The sequence below is a fragment of the Octopus bimaculoides genome, chromosome 1 (assembly GCF_046866305.1).
Source record: "Octopus bimaculoides isolate indiv1 chromosome 1, ASM4686630v1, whole genome shotgun sequence".
NCBI classification, from domain to species: Eukaryota; Metazoa; Mollusca; class Cephalopoda; order Octopoda; family Octopodidae; genus Octopus; species Octopus bimaculoides.
The window spans coordinates 20,843,106-20,860,298 of NC_142928.1; the positions used below are offsets into that span (position 1 = coordinate 20,843,106).

The 17,193-nt window shown below is 35.2% G+C and overlaps 1 protein-coding gene across 2 annotated transcripts in view; it reads left to right on the plus strand.

Moving 5' to 3' along the window:
- Positions 1–17,193, plus strand: part of LOC106873594 (uncharacterized) — a 699,525-nt gene that overhangs the window by 550,706 nt on the left and 131,626 nt on the right. For both annotated transcript variants that reach the window (XM_052965587.2, XM_089348962.1), the window contains exon 4: positions 7,343–7,514. In XM_052965587.2, the coding sequence (XP_052821547.1) occupies positions 7,343–7,514 (172 nt within the window). The remainder of the gene's footprint in view (positions 1–7,342; positions 7,515–17,193) is intronic.

Genomic DNA, 17,193 nt, shown 5'->3' on the forward strand with positions numbered 1-17,193 from the left:
AGAGAGTATGAACAGGTCTGCTGCCATGCCTCATTACACACAGGTGTCATGGTGGGAGAAAGGTAAACGATAGAGTAATGAAGGGTAATGGGAGGAGTTGAATACAGACAGATCCAATGCTATTATTTCTTAACTATTGGTAGTGATAGAAGAAATAGAGAATTACAGATGAGAGGGAAATGAAAATAGAAATATGGATCTCTGATCAGAGTGAGAGAGTGGGTCATAATTTAACTACTAACAAAGAGGGTGGAGCAGTAGATGTTGGACACTTAACAGGAGCACAATAAATGAGAGATCCCTACTCCCATCACCATTTTAATGTCATACTTGTATGGATAGATGGGTCTTCTCTCGTGCCATGAATCACTATAAGCTGTAGTTTTTAGTCATCTCTTTCATATGTTTCAGCTTCTTAAGATAAGTTTTCACACTTGGTTCCATATTTCCTAGATCATCCTATTCTACAGGTTCCGTTCATTTGAACCACTTTGGTCTTCTTTATGCAAATGACATTCTTCATATGCATCACATGTCCAAATCAGTGCAGTCTTCTTTGCACACTAAATCTAGTTGCTTTTATATTCAGCTTTTTTTCTCTCAGTTCATTTGTGTGCCATCATTTATGTATGCTAAAATTACATATCTAGCAACACATGCTCAATTCAATTTTTCCTTCCATTCTCAAATCCTCCACATTAAAGGTTTATGTCTCTCTACTATGTAAAATTGCACTTTGTATAATCTACCCTTTCACTTACAAAGAGAAACATTTTGTTATGAGCAGAGATAAATAGTTCCCTGAACTTACTTCCTTGTTCTAACTTCTACTACCCAACTGCATTGCTAATTAGATCACCTCGGTAACAAAACTTGTCAATTCCTTCGAAGGAGCCTTCCAGACATTTTAAAGCCTCTGTTTCACATGTACTCTTACTACTGACTTATCCTGTGCATTTGTCACCCAATCCCTCTTGTACATCCATAGTTTACACTGAGTACACTGTTTGGAATTTTTAATTCTTTTCTATGTATCAAGCACAGCCATAACCTTGATGGCGGCAGGAATCTGTTTTCTTTTGTACTTAGAAAAACTTCAATCTATATTAAATTCACTGTAAGGCTCTTTGGTTCTATGTCTAGCTTCCATGTCTGGAATTTCTTCTACAGATTTGACTAAAGGAGCTTGGTCATTGGGATATGGAAATTCCCACAGACAGCCTGTCTGAAATTTCTGTAATGGCCTGAAAGGCCATAATAAACGAGAAGCCACCATTCTAACTGCATCTCTGTACTGACAAAATTAGCTTACTCTTTAGTAATTACCATTTAGAACTTGAAGTAAAGAAATATCTTCCATTTCCTCTAGATTAGATTAATGAAACAATTTTAAATTTCAGTATTTGATAAGATGTTGAAAGTAATGATTTTCTCCTGTAAATGCATGAAATTAATTATAAAACCGATTTATCGAGGTCAAATTTAGATTGAGAACTCTTAATTTTTTTTTTTTTTTTACTTAGAATTCTTGCACATATGCCATCATCTACATGCCTGTTTAATCATGCTAACATAAGTTAGACAGGTCTGTAGGACATCTTTTAATGAATTTTCTTGTCTCATCTCATTTGTGATTTAACTTCATACAATGTCTTTTAATATCCACAAGTCAAATGAAAGAAGTCTCTATGTTGTCTTTTAGCATGCCGGTAATGACAGCCAAATCACTTTCAAATCACACCCTACCACCTTGAAAAAGGAATAGTATGTTACAATAATATGATCCTATATACATTATACCTGAATAAAGGACAGGGTGGTCTTAGATGGAACACTTTTGATTACAAATCTACTGAAACAGGTTTGATCTAGGGTTAAACAAACGTTTATATATCTATGCCATATACCATCTTTCCTGCATAAATGAAGCACTATATTCGATGCTAAACTCACATATTCAGCTGTTTCTCTTAATTCTTCACAAAAGCAAATCCTATGCATTTCTGCAGATGAAGACCTGTCCACATTTCATAACCATACATCATATTTCTTCAAAATCTCTCATATACTTCACTAGGAAACAATAGCAGAAGGTAGTACTGATACCATTTCCAGAGCTCTAATGAGGTTAATATAATTAATGTTTAGATAGAACTTATTGTAGGGTGATGTCTGTAAGAAGAAAAGATTGCAAGGTTTGGGGATAAGACACTACTACTCACACCACAATTTTATTATCCATGTTACTACTGCAACACTACTACCCATGCTACAATTCTACTTTACTCAACAGAATTACAACTCTTACCATAACATACATTACTCTTTAACAAAACTACATTACTAAGAACATCTCAACACCTCTACCCACACTATAACACTAGTATCCACACAACAACAATATTCCCCATGTTATAATTCTACTGTCCACCCCACAAAATTACTATCATACTGCAACACCACAGTGCTACCACCCATACCGTATACGATCACACTACTACCCATGAAATTCCTACTACTCACACTACAACACAACAATCAACACCACAGCACTGCCACACTACTATCCATACCACAACCCTAGGACGCACACATGCATACTCACACACACTCATATTTAACACATACTTTTACATAATACACTAACAGAACTCACTCAAAAACACACACACATATACCACACAATCCACATACACACATACCACCCTCTTACAGGCTACAAATAAAGGCACATATACAGCACTCAACATATAAAGGCTGATGAATTGGCAGTCATTAGAGCATCAGACAGAATACTTCACAATATTTGTTTCAATTCACTGCGCTTTGAGTGCAAATCGAACTTCAGTTAACTTTGCCTTTTATTGTGTCAAGGTCAATTAAAATGTACCAATCAAAGCAATGGATTAGCAGAATTGTACAAACATCAGATGAGATATCTTGCAATATATGTTCTAGTGCTTTGCATTCTGAGTTCAAATCTGATTTGGCTATTTGGGTGGTAGATTTCACCCATTTCCCAATTTATTTATTATGGCTATTTGGAAATTTGGATGCCTTTAGTAGGCATTCTGGCCAAACTACTTGCTTGTGGAAACTTTCTTCCCTCCCTTTTCTGGTCTCAGAGGCCATGCAACAGGTCATGGGTACTGCCTTCCCTTTTAACTAAAAAGATATACAGTACTCACAATGCATGTAAATGTCTTCTATAGTACACCATTGTATTCTACTATCTTTTTTTGTACAAGAGAACTAAAGAGGGTCTCTTTGTGGCTGCTCAATCTAACAGAAATAATAGTCAAATATTTCTCAACTCCTTAAAAATGGCTTACATAACACAACACAGTGGTCTAATATTTTACATAATACACTACTGTGGTGTACTATCATCTATAAGACACCACAGTTTTCTACTGTCTTCTGTAATACATCAGTGTTCTTATATCTTATATTTCATAACTCAGTGTTCTAATATTTTATATAATAACCAGTGTTCATTATATCTTACATAACACACAATTGTAGTCTACTGCCTTCCATAACACCACAGTGCACTACTGTCTTCTTTAATACACTTCAGTATTCTACTGTCTTCTATAACACACCACTGTGTTATACTATTTTCTATGACACAGCACTATGTTCTAATATTTACCGTAACACACCAGTGTTTATTGTCTTCTAACACATGTTCAAATGTGTTGTGTAAGACACCACGATATACTAATATCTTCTATAATATACTACAGTGTAATTCTGTCTTCTGTAACACGCCATAATATTCTAGCATCTGCTCTTACACTCCTCCAGTGTGTGTATTGTCTTCCATATCACACCATGTTGTAATCAAGTATTAAATCAGTCCTGCTGAGAAATGCAGAGTTTATGATAAGTGAAGTCGTTGAAATAATATAATTCTGCAATATATTGTCCAACTATATTAAACACTATATCATTTGGCACAAATTATAGAATTTCTGCATTTGAAATGAAGTGGAATCTGACTCCAGTGTTTCCCCCCCCCCCTTTCGTTTCAATAGATTTCTAATTTTAGTAAACATCATTTTTTCTGTTTCCTAAAATTCTTTTTATTCTTATTCGCGTTCTTGTTATTGTCTTCAAATTCTGCTCTTTGAAGCCACTGTCCTCACACTACCCCCTCCATCACCTCATTGCATTCAGCAGCCTATTTTGGTGCCTTTAGCTGCAAATGGGCCATAATTGTCTTGTATTCATATTGACGGAAGACACTAATACAGCCCAGTTAAATTTTCATGTTAGCATGTTTCCTGAATCATTAATACAAGCCACCTGCACCTTCCTCTTGACCTTTTACCAACTTTTCTCTCCTCTTCACACAAAACTCAACTTATTTCCTTTCTTGTTTCCTTCTTTCATTCAATTTTATTAATATTTTCTTTTTCTTTTTCATCACTCTTCAGTTTTCTTCCTCATCTTCTTCTTCCAGTTCCTTTTTCACTTATGTAATCTTTCTTTGATTTTACATCCAGACAATCTTGTTGTTAGCTCAACCCTACTTAGTGTCAAACGTTTTACTATAATAATTATACCTTTCGGTTTTTGTCATGTCTTTTCTCACAGCTGACATATGTCTAGCTGCCATTTTGCAGAAATTATCTAAGTGTCTTTTATTCTTTACAACATTATTTCCTCTGTTCCTTGAAGTTTTGCTTCCATTTTATTTCAAACTACTTCAATAAATGATATTACAAACTTTTTTTTTTCGCCTTATTTAGTCAAAGGAGGTGGAGCATTGTTCATGACCTCCCAGAATAGTGAGTTTGATACAGTTAATGTTGAGGGATTTTGCTGGAATCAAAACTATACATTTGTACAATTGCAGAGTAACATAAAGAAGTTAACACTTCACATCAGGCACTGTTAAAATCTAAGATATAACTTATTACTTTGTCCTTAATCTATTCTATATTTAGATTGTAGGAGATAATAGTTGACTGGTAAATTGGTCACACTGTATCAACCTTTTTTCTTCTATTTTTCTACATTTGTTTAGGGAACATTCACAGATTTATATTTTTGGTGGGGAAACACCCTACTTACCATTCCATACCAGACATAAAGTTTCTTACTAAATAAAAAAGCATGTCTCTTCCATTTGTTTCTTATTTTAAAAGTAAAGCTCAGTGAAGTAAATTAGAGGTGAGTGAGTAGAGTAAAGGTGAGTGGTACTGAGTACAGGTATAGTGGAATAGAGTAAATTCACATATGTGAAAGTCTGCTCATCAGAATAAAAATGAACACAGAAGGGAGTGCAGCTAAGTGGAGGTAAATTCAACAAAGTAACAGTCAGTTCAGTTGAATCACAATCAGCTTAGTAGAGTGACACTCAGCTCAGTAGAGTGGCACTCAGCTCAGTTCAGTAACAGTTGACCCAGTACAGACCTGAAAATACAGAGTCTTCTCCCTACGGTGTACAAAATTATCCAAAACTTCACAGCATAGAGTATAAGGAAGCTCAGTGGAGGTAAGCACTGCAGAGCAAAGGAAAAATCAGAATAATAGATGTCAACTCAGTTCAATAAATGTCAACTGAAGAGAGTAGAGATTGAGGTTGACTGAGTAAGGTAGATGGCAGCTCAGTGGAAGAGAGGCAAATAAAATCTGCAAACTAATGTTAATTCCAAGCTGTGGATATTCCGTTTTTCTTGTGTCACTTCAGCAAGGCATGTATGTTACACAATCTCATTCTCCCCCAAACAACCTGTAACCTAACACCTAGACAAAGAAACAAACACAGATGACAGACAGTTTTGTAGTTTAGGTTCGTCCATTTCTGAAGTTCACTTCTCATCCTTTTTTTTTTTTTTTTGGTTCTGCCAATAAGAGTGACATATCTGTGACATGCCAGTAACATATCAGTGGTTATATGCCAGTGATTCACCAGCAATATTCCAATAATAAAACAGTGATTTTCATCCTCATTTTAATTGTCCTCTTTTCCAAGCTAGCATGAGTCACTCAGAGTTTATTGAAGCAGACTTTCTACCCTTCCAGTTGCCAACCTTCACTTGTTTCCAAGCAAGGAAATATTTTCCCATGGCCAGATATGTTTTCACAGAATATTGGAAATGAATGACACCTCCTATATAACAGTGACACTCATTTATAATTATCACGTGATATCAACATTCACACAAAATGCTTTGGTCAGGATTATAGTAAAAGAAACTGGCCTAGATGCCAGCCAGTTAAACTGAACCCGTAACTATGTGGTTGGGAAGCAAGCTTCTTTGCCACATAGTCATGTCTATGTCTGTATGATATACCATTAATACACCAATAATATACCAGCAATATTCCTCTGAAATGCTAGTATTGTTGTTGTCTCAAGTCAATAAATTAAATTTCATCTTTCTTTAAAGACTTATATGCAAAACAAAATTAATATTCCAGAATATTCCAGAATATTTTAAAGATCTTTCTCTTGTTGTGCTGGGCAGGCTACCCCTGTATAGGTATCCCACCCTGAAACTATCCCTCATTCTACTACATAACTTATATCACAGATTACAATAAATATCTGTATAGATGAGAAGAATTTTAATCGTTTCATAATGTTTTGATGTCTTAATAATTGCAAAACAGGCACGCACACATGCACACACACATGCACTTATGCACACACACAGATAATGATGAATTTATGTATGCATGCATAGGTGTGTATGTATACACACACATACACACACACTTATATATGTATAAAGAGCTGTGAAGAAAGTTGTGGGCAGTGGTACCTTATTAAAACTGCCATTAACATTTTAGTTCTGATTTGAAATCAAAGTTCATCAGAATGTCCAGATTTAATGCCTTAACCTTTTATCTTTGATGCCATGTTTTCAGTCTATTTCACTTTTAACATTTCCGACCCATCTTCCATCAAAGACTCTTTAACATGACTTCTCCACTCCCCACCTCACTATATTACACATTCTTTATCTTGTTACTGTTCCTTCCCTCACTGTTCACCCTTTCCACTTTCTAACCTACACATGCACACACATATAGATGATTACTTTCCCTCAACTACTCTGTTTCTTTCTCCTTCATTCTCCATCTACCAACCCCCTTTTATCACATCATTTTCACCTATGAAGAGGATATTTCAGTATCTATTCACTTATCCTAGTGTAAGTCCCATTAACTGTGACCTCCAAAACTCAATAACCCATTAGACCTGACCTCTGACACTGTTTAGTGCTGCCACCTGACTGTTTAACCCTTTGGGGTTTCTTTGGTCTCTTACTTCAGACTTTTCTAAAATCTTATGTACAAAGTTACTTTCTTTCTTTACTTGCAGATGTTGAAGAATGCAATGGCCTGGCTGTCAACTGGGTCACTAATCATCTCTACTGGACTGATGCTAAAACCAGTCGAATTGAGATGTCAAACTATGATGGAAGAGGTCGCCGAATTTTGTTTGGATCTGATCTAGACCAACCAAGAGGAATCATTGTAGATCCAATGTCTGGGTAAGTCAACTCAACTTCTGGGTTTAATCAATATTTTACAGTCTGAAATTGACCATTTCTACTCCTAAAGATCTCTGAGAGACAAATTTTATTTATCTACGGAAGGCATAATCTTGCAATTAGAGAATCTTTGAATGTATATATATCAATCTATTTAGGAACTGTAATCTACATTCACTATTTGTTTGTAATGTAACATGTTGTTTGGAAGGAAGTGTGACTGCCAAGGAATATTGCATTCAGTTTGCTACCCGGTTTTGTTATTATGTCAATAATATAATGTAAAGGGCAGTTTAAAAACAATCTTCTGCTATTTTCTTTCTCACTAATTTTCTCATTCTTCCATCACAACTTATTAACAAGAAATGTTTCAGTTGTAGCTCTCTGTATTGTTACTAGTTTAATTGTTTCCCATTTTGGATTATATTGCTTACTATTGTCTGTTTGATTGTTTAAACAGACCATTGTGAACTTGTAATGCTCACAGAAACATAATTTTCTATCTTATTTAACCATAAACATAATATCACTTAGGTAACAAAGTACCGATATCAAATTGCCATCTGTGTGTTCCAGTTGAATACTTTCTTCACTGGTGAAGCTACTGGACACTGAAGATAACAAACAAAATAGAAAACAACTCTTTTAGCTCTGTGTTTGGTAGATTCTTTTTCTGTTATCAATGTTTTTCATTGCAATCTTTCAAAAGTCTGAGAATAGCTTTCATTTGATCCAAAAGAATACTTTCCATTCTAGTTAAGCCTGAAGCAGTTAAAAGACAATTGTTTTGTGTGTATTTACACCTTGTGTTAATAATGTAAAATATATTATTTGTGAATTTTAACTTCGCATATTTTTCAACCTGTGTCTTTAATTTCTGTGGACATTTTATCACGTTCAGCTGCACTTCATCAGAACTAGAAACAAGATTATATCTATCTTGTTTTAGAAAGTGAACTTACATCTCCCTCTTCCTCTCAACATTCTAAACATTCAGACTGGGTTTTTTTTTTTAGTTCAGTATTATATGAAATGATATTTCACATTTATTTCTATATTTCTTGCTACATTCTTTCCATTTCTTCTATGATAAATAGTCTCAGTACACTTTGTAAAGTGGTTGGCAAATAAATATGTCAGTGATAGGGTCCAAAGGACTCTTTCATCTTGCCAAGAACATGACACTATCTCTAGTACTGGTGTTATATAATAAAATGTACTCAGTACACTCTATAAAGTGGTAGATGTTAGGAAGGTCATCCAGCCATAGAAACCATGCAAAAAAAAAAAAAGAAAAAGAAACATAAGAGTGAGACAGAGTTTCTAACCTGTCTAAGAGGGTAGTAACTCTAAATAGAACTAACTCAGACCATGACTACTTCTTCAACCCATGCCAGCATAGAACCTAAATGTAAAATGGTGATGACAATTTCTCCCAATATTTCTTATATTTAACACTTATATTCTAAACCTTTAGTCATAAAATGCAACTGAAGTAGGTAAATGGTTTACTTGCTGTGTTGCTCTCTGTTTCTCTACAGACCTTGTTAACATGACCTAAGTACCACTTCCACTTCATATCTCAGTAACAGCTGTTAAGAAGGACATTGACCAAACAATTCAGACTAATGTCACTCTAAGCTTCCAAGATTTAATCACATAAAATTAATGTTATTTTTCTTTGACATGTCACTGCTGCACACAAACAGATATTTTAGACTACATTAAAAAGAAGACCTCCAGACTAATTGGCATGGAGTTCTTCACTAGTACACTCAAGCCTCTGACCCGATACCAAGTAATCTTTGCTTCTCAGAGATAGCTGGTTCCAAGCTATCTTCTCCTATGCCCACATAGCTTACACATCTCTCATTCTTTGAACATATTGTGTCTAACCATCTCTGGGCTCAGCACTAAACCCTAACCATAATTCTTCCTCCCCAGTTCCAATACTCTGGAATTTTCCCCTTACTTGCAGTTGTTCAAGAATATATTAATTTCAGCTGTCTTGAAGACAAATTGGCAGAGTCATTAGAGCATAAAACAAAATGCTTTGTTGTATTTGTTCCAGCTCTTTTCACTCTGAGTTCAAATCCCACCAAAGCCAACTTTACCTTTAACCTTTAAGAGCTCACAAAATAAAGTACCAGTCCAGGGTTGTGAATAGGTGTTACTGTTAGAACATTGGACAAGATACCTTGTGTTCCTAGTCTTTGCATTTTAACTTCTTAATCCCTCACCTGGTCTTAATACCCCCACCTGCTTAGTTCTTAGGTATTTTTAGCAGCATTCACTCTTTTGTGCACATTCAGGCCCAAACCTCTCGTTTAAGGATTACTTCATTCTCTCCTACCATTCTTGCAGGCATTAAAAACAATATTTAGAAACAGTTAAGGGTACTGCTCTTTCTTCTTTGACAAAGCAATGAAAAGAAAAAGACCCAAAGAATCTACAAAAGCTAGGCGGTGAGCTGGCAGAAACGTTAGCACGCCGGGCAAAATGCTTAGCAGTATTTCGTCTGCTGCTACATTCTGAGTTCAAATTCCGCCGAGGTCAACTTTGCCTTTCATCCTTTCGGGGTCGATAAATTAAGTACCAGTTACGTACTGGGGTCGATGTAATCGACTTAATCCCTTTGTCTGTCCTTGTTTGTCCCCTCTATGTTTAGCCCTTTGTGGGCAATAAAGAAATCAGAATCTACAAAAGCTATGAGCATCACTCCATCCTCCAGACCAAACCATTTAAAAAAGTATATGTAATGTCCTTTATAAGTCATGACATTCTTAACCTGCGTTATAGACTTATTTAGTTAATAATACACCATTTCATGAAGAATGGAAAAAGCAGAGCCAGAGCATACACAAAGATGGAAAGTGTCACTGAAGAGGTCACAGATGTGATGAAAGATTTGCAGACAATGGACATGAGTTAGAATAAGAACAGTAATAAATAAGTGAAAAACGAATATATAGTGCATGTGTTTATTTGGCAAAAAAAATAATAATAAACAATATCTATTTCAACACACAACTTCATATCAGGAATCTTACAACACAAATTCATAAACGTAACCTCATTTCACTTGACTTTATATTGTGGGTTTATTTAACTCCTCTGAGATATTAAAGCAAAGATTAACAGCTGAACCTGTATCCTTCTTATCCTTGATTACTTAACTCTACAATATTAAGAACATTTTCTTTTAAAATAATTTGACCCCCCCCCCCCCCACCAAAGACTTTCAACTATTCTAATACAGTTATATTATCTGTGTCATGATTATATCCAATCTTCTGATAAAAGTATTTCTCAGCTTGTCTGAGAATGGTTAAACGAAGCTGATAGCAGCTTAAATTCTACTTAAATTGCTTTGATATATTGTGATATGTCTGACTTGGAAAGGTTTGTTGACTACTAATTAATTATCTTCCATAATTATCTTCTAGTTATAATTGAAAACTAAATTGGATTTTCTATTAAACAAGTAAAATTTCTTCCTATCAGCCAGACATCAATGCTGAATGAGGGGAAAATTGCCTGAAATATCTCATGTTCTATTGCTTTTTGAATATCATCTTTACTGTTGTTTTCATTGACTTTCTCCTCCTTCTCCTCCATCGTCATCGTAGACATCATCATCATTATCATCATCATCATCTGTTAATATGTATCAAAGAAAAACAACTCTTATCAAATAATAATTGCTTAGTTATGTCTCTTGCACTCTTCCTTCAGTACATTAACAACTACTTGCCGTTACTTCTAACAACAAAAACTCCAGTACAGATTATATTTCTCTCCACCCCACTTCAACCTTTTACATACATGCAGCCTAGACATGTCACACCAAACATGCACTATCTGCACGATAAATGAAACCTGACAAATATCACCCAACAAGGATACAACTAAATCTCTATTTTTCTTGAAAAAGAAACTACAGATACAATCAGTACATATGTCAAAGAAATAGGACACTCTATATGGATGCTTGACTTCTAGAAATAACAGCCAAGTCTCCCTTAAATCACATCTTTGTGATCTTAAACCAGAAAGGCATAAGGGATTATGTAAACCCAAATACACCAACTAAAACAGAAGACAGGATGATCATAGTTGAATTGCTTTTGATAATAGATATTTGGGGCTAGGATTGACATGGAACTTTACAAAAACAACAGCAACAAGAATTCTGTAACTCACCTCACAATCTCTGACAAATAATCATAATTACCTTGATAATAACTTATATACATGTGTATATATATATATATATATAACACAAGTGTATGTGCATAGGTATAGCTATGTGGTTAAGGAGCCAACTTCACAACCACACAGTTTCATGTTCGATCCCACTGTGCAGTAACTGAGGCAGTTGTCTTCTACTGTATTGCCCTATACTGGTGTGTGTGTGTGTGCATGTGTGTCTGTGTATTTTGTAACCACTAGATAACTGGTGTTTACCTGTTTATGTCCTTGTAACTAAGCAGTTTAGGAAAATTCTAGACATAAGTACTGGAGTTAATTTTATAGACTAAACCCTTCAGTATTTGTACGTGAGGGATTATAGATATGTATGTATATATGTATATGTACATATGGATGTGTGTGCTAAATAAATTGATAACTAACATTTAAGTAATGAAAACCATCAGCATCAGGACCAATATTGAAACTAATATTCTTGTGTCTTGTGTGAAAATTTATATTTTAGACACTAAACACCAACAGTTAACAATAGTAATCAAAAGAAATCATTAAGGTAAATATTGGTTCAAAAACATTGTGTGGTATTAGTCTTGCAAGACCATAGATCTACACTTAGAAGAAATTCAGCTTGTATTTGACAGATCAGTGTCTCTTGAAACCCACAGTGATAAACTCATCTATAACTATATTTGGAGGCACTATCAGCTAGTCATTTTGTTTTTCTATTTTTGCAATGGAGGCACTTTTCTTCACCAACAAACATCAGCTTAGTGAAAACAATTGCTTGCAATGGACCTCCCACCTATTGGATATTCATATTCAGTGGAGTTGGATGCCCTTCCTATCAGCAACCCTCACTTGTTTCCAAGCAAGGTAGTATTTCCCCATGATTGGGTATGTTTTCACAGAAGATTGGGAACAAACGACACCATGTATGTGATGGGAATACTTACAACTATTAAGTGTTGTAAAGATATGACTGCAGAAGCATATGCACACACACACACACACACACACACACACACACACACACACACACACACACACACACACACACACACACACACACACACACTCACAGAATAAGCTTCTTAAATTTCCATCTACCAAATTCACTCACAAAGCTTTGTTAGCCCAGGGTTATAGTGGGACTAAACCTGAAACCATATGGATGGGAATCAATGTCAAGTAATGTTAATAGGATTGTTTAGTGTTTACAATTACAATGTGTTTTCAATTAATTTGATCTTCAACTTACATCAAGTGTCTTATTCTTGGATGTGAACATAATAACAGATTTGAACTAGAAGACATTATTATTAAAATACAGGTAATACCATTCTAATAAACTAAGTCACTGATATAGATACCTAGTTCAAATCCAGTTAGGCACAGCATAAAGATCCAAGAATAAAACAAATGATGATGATTGGAGATCAAAATGATCAAAACATAGTGTCAATGTAAATATTAATTTGCTACAAGTACAAGGTCACAAATTTAATGTAGGTTGCAGTGTATTGTCAATTAAATTGACCCAACACTTGACTAATACTGTTTTCTTGACCCCTGAAGGAGGAAAGTCAAACAGAGATAATGGAAGAACAAAAAGTTCATCTCCAAAGACAAGGTTAATAGTCAGAAAAATTCTAATCATATTAACAATAACTGATCTCAGACATTTAGACATTTAATCAAATAATATTAGTTTGCTGCAAGAGGAAAAAAAATATTTTGAGCTAAAACTTCATTGAATGGTTGCTATAGACTTGTAAACAACAGTTTGAAACTGGTAAAAATAAACTGTGACTCACTGATAGGAAGTTAACCATACATCTTCTACTTGCATGATAAATGAATTATCATGTATGGCAAATGTTGTCATTGTTACTGTTATTGTTGTTGCTGTTTGGTGTCTGATAAACCTTGATCAATCAGACCTAGGATCAAAGGAATTCCAGTTATGACCATCCTGCCTGTTTAATGCAATCTTGACCTACTTTATCTAACATGTGTTTTCCTATTTTAATACAGTAAGGCATGATTTAAGGGAGATTTGATTACTATTTCTAGGAGCCACATGACTATAAAGCCAGCCATTCCATCAATGTTTCAACCACATTTAACCGGTGACTTTTGTGTTGCAAATTAAATTACAAATATCAAACTACAGTGCTTTTGAGTATTTACCTCAACACCTACATCCACAAATTTCACCCTGAAAAATTTTGTCTCACTCTGCTTAAGTTGCTGAGTAAATTACAAATGAAACATGTGAGGATTTGTATTGAGACAAATGTTACTACCGATAATTTTTTAATAGTTTATTGCACAAACAGTGTAGTAGATAAGACATTTGTCTTTAAGCAAAAGCTGCTTCATTCTTCAATTGAGTTGTTTACAAATGCTTGCCATTTAATATTGCATTTCTTAAAACCTTTGCTAATAACTTACTTTATACATATATGAACTCAATACATTTGTGTGTGTGCCTCATTCATTTTACATCCTTTTTTCCAACATATACATATATATGTATATATATATATATATATTGGAAGGTTTGGAGGTGATGTACAGGAATTATATTATAGAAAAAAATTAAGGTACTCAGAAATCTGGATGGTTGTACATTTACAGATTTTTATTAATATGTCACATGCTTTTATAAATTAACGCTTACATCTATTCTTAAGCACTAATTTATAAAAACGTGACATTAATAAAAATCTGTAAATGTACAACCATCCAGATATCTGAGTACCTTATTATTTTTTCTAATACATATCATCATCATCATCATCGTTTAACATCTGCTTTCCATGCTAGCATGGGTTGGACGATTTGATTGAGGACTGGTGAACCAGATGGCAGCACCAGGTTCCAATCTGATTTGGCAGAGTTTCTACAGCCAGATGCCCTTCCTAATGCCAACCACTCCGAGAGTGTAGTGGGTGCTTTTATATGCCACCGGCATATAAAACACACCAACATCAGTTGTCAAGTGATGGTGGGGTACAAACACAGGCACACAAACATATACATATATATATATTATATATATATATATATATATATATATATATATATATATATACAACAGGCTTCTTTCAGTTTCAGTCTACTTAATCCACTCACGAGGCTTTGGTTGGCCCAAAGCTATAGTAGCGGACACTTGGCCAAAGTGCTACGCAGTGGGACTGAACCCAGAACCATGTGGTTGGTAACCAAGCTACTTACCACACAGCCACTCCAGCCCATATGTTGAGAAATTTTTCATCCCATTTCTCAATTCAAAGAAAAAATTTTTAAAAAGACACACAATATAATATGGCTGTGGTTGAGAAGCTTGACTCCATATGCAGTCCCTCTGAGTGGCACTTTGAGCAAATGTCTTTTACTATAACTCCTGATCCAACTAAAGCCTTGTGAAAGGGGTTGGTAGATGGAAACTGAAATAAGTTTGTTGTCTATGTATGTGTGTGTATATGTATATTTCTGTGTGCTGTGCATAAGTTGATGTCTCCTTGTCTTTGTACTGCTTCATTGTTGTAAATGAGTATCACTGTCATACAAGCAAGGTCTTTCATTTCTAATCTTCCATGGAAACAAATGCAGTCATGGGGAAATATTACCTTACTTTGAAGTTGCTGAGGGTTGGCAGCAGGAAGAGCATTCAACCATAGAAAATCTGCCTCATCAAATTTTGCCTGAACCATGTGACTGTGGAAAAGTTGACATTAAATGATAATGATGTTTATATATATATATATATATATATATATATATATCATCATCATCATCATCGTTTAACGTCTGCTTTCCATGCTAGCATGGGTTGGACGATTTGACTGAGAACTGGTGAAATCAGATGGCTACACCAGGCTCCAATCTGATTTCGTAGAGTTTCTACAGCTGGATGCCCTTCCTATCACCAACCACTCCGAGGGTGTAGTGGGTGCTTTTTACATGCCACCGGCACAAAGGCCAGTTAGGCGGTACTGGCAACGGCCACGCTCAAAATGGTGCATTTTACGTGCCACCTGCACAGGAGCCAGTCCAGCGGCACTGGCAACGACCTCGCTCAAGGTCATGTATAGATAGATAGATGTACCCAAAGATTTTCAGGTTATTAACCTAGATGTACAATGTCAGTGTACATGTGCATCATAACACTAGTGTATTGAGAAGAAAGTTAGGCTTAAGAGAAATTAGATGCTGTGTGCAATAGAGAAGACTGCACTGGTTTGTTCATGTTGTATGAATGAATGGACAATAGCATAAAGAAGTGCTGGTAACCTAAAGTGGAAGGAGCTAAAGTGCCATATAAAAAGCACAAGTGCTGGTACCATGTAAAAATCATGAAAAGCAACCAGTATACTTTGTAAAGTGGTTGGCATTAGGAAAGGCATCCAGCCTTAGAAACCATACCCAAACAGACAAAGGAGCCTGTCAAACCATCCAACACATGCCAGCAAGGAAAACAGACATTAAATGATTGTGATGATGAACCTCATAGTTAGCAGTGAAAGGTTTTAAAATACACATCTACACTACATTTTGATCAATTTGATCTCAATCAAAATAGTGTATCTTGGACATGTACATTTGCAATCTGGAAATTGATATATAATTTGTCTATTCTGGACTTACCCTAATAATATGTCTATTTGGCCCCTACAATTCCGCAATGTTTGCAAGCTTGCATATACCACCATGTAGAGTGTAACAGATGCAGTAAATTTTATCACAGCAGAGCCATCTGCCAGCTACAAATTTGCATAAAAGAATACATGCATACAAACACCTCATTGATTAATCAACACCTCCAAAAAAGTGCTGTAACACACTATCACAGTCTCCATCAAAGCCAAAGAACAGAACATCAAGAATCTGAGAATCAAGGAGACCATTCTCATTAAGTAGTTGAAAACCACCCTTAACCAACAGGAACTGCATGAGGCTAATTAGTTAGTATAATAATAATACCAATCTGCACTTGTTGCAACACTACTCCAACCCAACCTATCTATGCATGCTGGAAGAATGTTGCACCCACTTCCATTCTTATAAGAGCTTGGTGTTGATGAAATATTGAAAGAAATAATGTAAAAGTGTAAAACTTTCAGTTATATTTTACTTCTTTATATTTGAATCATACTGTTGTGGCTTTCTCAGTCAAATTTTACACACATAAACATACGCATGTTTACAGAAGATATGAGTTCTTGTCCCACAGACAGCTTTTGACTTTTCCCATCCAAGGGGTTTTTTGTTTTGTTTTGTCTTTTGCCCAATATATATATTGTTAATTATGTTAATTGTAACTTTATCTACTTTGAGGTCTACCATTAAAAAGCAATTTACTCTAAGCCTCTTACGTCATAAACAACCCTTATCATATGCATTAAACCTGCCATTTGTTCTCACCCCCAGCTCCTGCAGACACCCCAACCATGTCGTCTCT